This window comes from Anopheles moucheti, chromosome 3 (genome assembly GCF_943734755.1).
Source record: "Anopheles moucheti chromosome 3, idAnoMoucSN_F20_07, whole genome shotgun sequence".
NCBI lineage: Eukaryota > Metazoa > Arthropoda > Insecta > Diptera > Culicidae > Anopheles > Anopheles moucheti.
The window spans coordinates 76,184,124-76,190,252 of record NC_069141.1 but is presented as its reverse complement, the minus strand read 5'-3'; the positions used below and the strand labels follow the sequence as shown (position 1 = coordinate 76,190,252).

Genomic DNA, 6,129 nt, shown 5'->3' with positions numbered 1-6,129 from the left:
TGCAATATGGGGGTATTGGCGTGTGTTTACTTTTCACTATCTATCGATCATCAACATACCACGATGACAAATCGTAAATGGGCACGACGAGTTCATTGTGATGAATTGTTTTAACAGAAATATTTTTGTTAATATAATGGGGTTTGTTGTAACAAATACTCTCAAGCTTAAAAAACAAAATAGTTAATTATAAGGCACATTATTTTAGATCTTTGCTATTCTTAAAGAAATTTATATAATTGAACAAATTTTCATATTTTTTATCTTCAAATCACAATTTGATTGTTTTTAAATAAAATTTATAGCTTTATTTTGTTGATTTGTTTACCTAAAAACCTCGTATTATTGTTTTATTTTTTATGTTTTTTCAGTAAAATTAACTCATAAAAGTTTCTTGTCCAAATGTTTCTTAGGGTAACATATTTCTTTGGTAATTAATAAACAATGCTCGACAAAGGGCAACATTCGTACAATCATAAATGAAATTAAAAAACACACAGGCGTGTAAAATTAGGGTAAAAAAATCAAACAACAATGCGCTCAGTTACATCTGCAACCAGACGATGACGGCGATAGTTAAACAACCATTGCACACGCATTGAAGCGAACCGCAACGAAAATGCCTAACTGAAACGGTGTGCACAGACGAAGTGATAAATAAACCAACACAATCGCGTACGCACCGCAGTCACATCGAGCATCCATGACGCGCACGTTGTCGGTAGTGGAAAGATGTTTACGGTTCAAAGTTAATGTGTTTTTTTTTGTGTTACATTTTGCGCGATTTGGAAGTTGCTAATACTTTGGGAGCATTTGTGAAACTTTGGCGTTGAGAATATTGTTGCGAGCAATGAAGCAGTTCATCATGTCAGTGCCGGTGTGTCGTGTTGCGGGTGATGATTTTCACCGGAAAATCGTACTGGTGGCCCTAGTGCAGATGCTAGTGTTCCATCTATTAGTGCAGCAAACAGAGGCGAACATGTCGGAGCATGAGTTCCGCTCGGCAAGATCGCTTGCCAGCAGGCAGATTGCAAATCGACGGGATACACGATGTAAGCTGTAGCAGCTCTTACTTTCGCACAGAATCGCATTAGTTTTATGTCGAAGAATTCACAACAGACACTTGCAGCAATTAATTCAATCTAAAGTGCTATCTTCACACTAAAATCTGGTGACTAAAAAGAGAATGATGGTAGAATGTGTGCAAAAATGGCCATTATATGCTTTCCCACACACACACTCACCCCTCAGAGCAGAAAGTGATGGACAAACACAGAGTCAAGGATGATTAATGCGGACATTATCCTTTCGCCCCGAAGTCATGTGTCGGAGCACAATCGCCGCCAGTGCTAGGCGCAGTTTCGGAAGGACTTGCTAACTGCGCCACTTGACACATAAACCCGGACACGGTGGCGCTAGCGTCTGAAGAACGCCACGTTCGGTGACCAGGGTGACAGAGCGTCCGGGTATGGCGTCCTTGGAATATTCGATGAATGACTTCATCTACCACCCTGTCTTACATCCGGTCAATGTAATCAAGACTAAAACCAGTCTCGTACGCAGCGTGTTAGTAAAGCTGATGGGAGTGCTTTCTAGCCGAACCTTTAAACGCTTATCGGTTACGTATTGCAAACACGTCCCGCTTTGCCAAACATCCATCGTGTGAAGGATGAACAAGATTTGGGGTGGAAATAGAAAAACAAAAAAACAAAATGAAAGGACATTCTCACCCCACGAGGCACGCGTCTTGTTTGTGGAAGTTATTTCGGTACGAGCTTTCACTCGACCGCACGTGAAAGTGTGGTGGGATCGGCTTCTGCAAGCTACTGCACGACTAAAGCACTTCTTCTTCAATATTCATAACTCGCCCGGTTTCTATCCAAAAAAAAAAACAGAGATAGAAAGAGAAGCTCGCTGTTCCTTCATTAAACGCAAGGCACACACCAAGTTCGACCAGGACCTCGGAGGTCGGGGTGCCTCAACAGCTCAGTAACATATTTTCAGGTTCTCCAACATGTACATGCTACCAGTTGTTACTGCTCGTAGCTCTTTCTCACCAGCCAGCCAGATTCTTTAGCGTAGGTAACGAAACAAACGACAAAAAATGAACTCACCATTTACTGCTTCCACCGAGAACCTGCAAAATGGACCAGCAGCCGGCTCGTCTGGCAGATTGGTTCAAATTTAATTAACTAAACAACACTGGCCCGCGTACAGCAGCACCAAGGTTCGAGGGAACATGTATCGTTCACTTAACGCAACGACTCCACCATCGACCGGGATCAGCGGGACGTGCGCTTTTAAAGCTCCCCCGTAAATCCCAACATTTGCACGAACACGGACGGTCTTGCTGGAGCTGCCCGAGCAGAACCGAAAGCCACAGGAAGACCGTGCCCCACGACCTCCCCCCTCCCCGCACAGGGAAACCCTGCCGGATCCACCTTTTTGGTGGATTTGGTTTTGAATATTAAAAAGTTCATTTGATGCTATCCTATCATGCCACTACCATCCGACGTTTATACATCTGCATCGGAAGGTTAGGAAGGCTTCAAAAGCAGTGCTGTCGGATCATTGATAAACGAGCGCTAGGCAAGATGGTGTGGTGGGTTTTTTTTTTTCTCTGTGTGTTATATTTCAGCATCCGTACAAAGCTCCGGCCGGCAGTCAGAGATAAGCAGCCGGTTTTTCCTGCGTAATTGAATCGTACGTACGCTCCAGATGGAGCAAAGCGTACGGATTCTGGCGTTGAAATGAGTGGATCACATTTGAATCCAATATCTTACCGGGGGGGATTCCTTTTTATTGCTGTTTTAAATTGCAAGGGAAAACCATTCTCAGTTAAGAATTGTTTTATTAAGTAGTATTACTTTCCAGTTATTATAATCACTTGAAGTTCAGTTTAGTAACATAGGCATCAAAGTTAACGAAATAATTTTAATTTTATATCCATTTAACTTTAATTCAGGGGACTTATTATGGTAGAGAGTATATTTTTCCTCAACGCTATATTATCTACGCCATCATTCTGACGTATACCGAGAGTCGTTTCCAAAATTATAAAAAGAGCATGCAATTAAAAGTAGGGAATTCGGGTCAATGCTTTCATTATTCCCTGCACATCTTACGCTTCGCTAGCGTTTGCTGTCATTAGTCAAACCCCTTTCGCTTCCGGCACGAGCCGCATCACCGCAGTCCATGTTATCGCCGTGCTTCGATCGCAACTCTGGGTGGAAATTTTCTCTACCTTCCCATAAACGGCCTCGGTAACGGTGAATCCGGATGTACTAAGCTCTTCCTCCCCTTCATTTCCACAGTTTTACCAATATTTACCGTGTACCAGTGGGGTCAGGGACTGTGTTCGGCCGCATCCGGTGAGTATGGATCCTGTCAGCCCAACAACGAGTGCGTACTGCGCGGTGGCATCCCGGCCGGACCCTGTGCCGGTGGGTATGGGACGTGCTGTATCTGTGAGTATCTGTGGCCTGGTCCTGAGGCCCATCAAGAGTACCCCGGCGCTATTGCAACATCGCTTTCCAACAGTTATGGCATCGTGTGGTGGTGTGGTGCGTGAAAATGGTACCTACTTCGTCAACCCGAACCATCCGGACAGTACCGATGGGACCGGCAGCTGTCAGCTGACCATCTTGAAGATGCATCCGGACATATGTCAGATACGGCTTGACTTTGATCACTTCTCGCTGAACGGGCCGGAGATCGTGAATCACATCTGTAATACGGATCAGTTTCTTGTGTCCGGTGGGAGTCCTGCACCGACGATCTGTGGCAGTGCTACGGGAGAACACAGTAAGTAGCTTTAGTGTCTCAGTCAGTCCTAACGTTGTTTAGTTCCTACTCAAAGTTTTAGCTCAAGTCTCTCTAACCTGCAAGCTGAAGGGACACATAGCAACTGATTTCTTTGCCAGAAACCTACGTGTATCTTTGCTCTATTAAAGAGCTAATCAAGAACTCCAGAGTTTGGATCATCTAGATGTCAAACTAAATTTGTGGTACTAGAACTGATACCTATTGTTACGTTTGTCTAGTCTTCTATAGCAAGCTATAACCCTAGTGGAACAGTCATCAGGCAGTATCAATACGTTGCCAAAATATTGGTGATTTTAGACGACTTTCATGAACGGTTCTGATGAACCACGATTGACAGCACTGAAGTTGCGATGAGATGAGAAAAGAAGATGAGCTTAATTGGAACTCAGTAGAACACAGTGAATTGCGAAATAAGGCATATAAATGTTCTACGTTTGATTGAAAACTACCTTGAGAAATATTATAATCTTGCAATGATTATTTGTTTTAATGTGATAAAAACCAACCAAAACAGAAATATTCAATAGCTACAAAAGCTGCGGTAGGTTTGGGACCAACAATTATATTTGGAACAGTTTTAGTACATCGACCTATTAGCTATCTTCTACTGCAAAGTTTGTCGTAGTTAGTAGCAGTTTGCGTAATGACAGTAGCATTACTGATTACGTTGCAATCATGTCAAACCGAACCTTAATGTTATCCCATTCATGCCTTCCACGTTCAGTGTACATCGATGCGGGAATGGGTCAAAGCAACCCCATCATACTGACCGTCATCACGAGCGGGCCAAGCTTCCCCCGTTCCTGGCGCGTTCGGATATCGCAGATCCCGTGCGGTGCCATTGCGAAAGCGGACCAGGGATGTCTCCAGTATCACACGGGCGTGAGTGGACGCGTGCGGAGCTTCAACTTCGATCCAATCAACGGACGTCAGCTGTCGAACCAGGACTACAGCATATGCATCCGGACGGAGCGCAATTTCTGCAGCATCCAGTACACGGCCTGTCCGGGCGCGTTGCCCGGCAACCGGTCCCGAACGTTCACGCTGTCGGGCAACAGTAACAGCATCGTGCAGGCGATGGTTGGCGGCGGTACGCAGGGCACCCCGAACTCCTGCACGAACGACTGGCTGATGGTGCCGTGTGCCAAGATTGCGGACCGACTGCCGATGGCCAGTACGTGCGAGGACAAGATTTGCGGTGGCACCTTCAATGCGGAAGTTAGCTCCGTTGAAAGGACGGTCGTCTCGACGATACGTCCCTTCCGGTTGGCGTTCCACACCGACTCGATCGAGGCGCCGACCGATGTGGACAACCGGGGCTTCTGTCTCGATTACGTACAGCAACCGTGCACCAGCAATAAGTGAGTTTCATTAGCGAGTTAAGAGTTACCGTAAACGTCACGTCCCACGTTCCACGTTCGGATATTGGATGTCAGCTTCAATAAATTGTTCACACCAACTGAAGCGTTTTTTTTTTTGTACCATTTTCTGTAAAACGAAATGTTTCTTACGAATTTGTTTATTTGAATCTTTTGATCATTTGTCACAATCAGTAGGTTGTACGTGTATGTCTTAATGATGGGTGTGATTGGCGCGGTGTTTCACCGGTGTACTTTGATGAGTTCGTAGTTGCACTTGGCAGAACACACGTTTCAGTTGCTTGGTTTAATCATGTAGATAGAGGCTCTAATGAGACCACGCCTTCTTCATAAACATAATGCTTAGCGTTCGTGGTTGTGTTTCCTCTAAAGTGTTACAGCTGCTTAACAATCCGCCTCCATCCCATCCGCTCAACATCGCTTAATATATTGTGGCATTTTCTCATTTCCCTCCGCGTACTATTGTTCGCCATTTTCTATAGCATAATATAGTTTTGTTTTTGATTTGATCTGTGTCCATCAACTAGTCAAAACACTCCGAGTGGATCAGGAAATTTGTAAGTAACACGAGAAAAATAGATCATCCACCATCATCGGGACCGTATATGGTGATGGAGCAACTAGGTACGCACAACGGGTTACAACCGAAACCGGTGACAATGAGTGTGTGTGTGTGTGTGTGCTTTTTTGTGATGTGTGTGTGTGTGTGTGTGATCTCTTAACTAGATACGCTTCTAAATCCGCCCCCAACACCTTCCCAACAACCTCTTCACCACCCTCCCCCCGAAGTCCAGGAATAAATTCCATCCTATCAACGTCCTTGACATTTAACTTTTTGACACTTTCGAGTGAAAGATTGCCCACGGCAGCGTGAAGAGCCCCCCTTCCTGGACAGAGTTATGAAGCTGTATTGAACACAGCAATA

At 44.8% G+C, this 6,129-nt stretch overlaps 1 protein-coding gene across 1 annotated transcript; it reads left to right on the top strand.

Annotated features, from left to right (window-relative positions):
- Positions 1 to 859: 859 nt before the first annotated feature.
- LOC128304746 (uncharacterized) lies at positions 860 to 5,190 on the top strand. The gene is made up of 4 exons (XM_053041975.1): positions 860 to 1,052; positions 3,315 to 3,467; positions 3,541 to 3,804; positions 4,550 to 5,190. The coding sequence occupies exons 1-4, from the start codon at positions 866 to 868 to the stop codon at positions 5,188 to 5,190; spliced, it is 1,245 nt and encodes a 414-aa protein (XP_052897935.1). The 5' UTR covers positions 860 to 865.
- Positions 5,191 to 6,129: the final 939 nt, after the last annotated feature.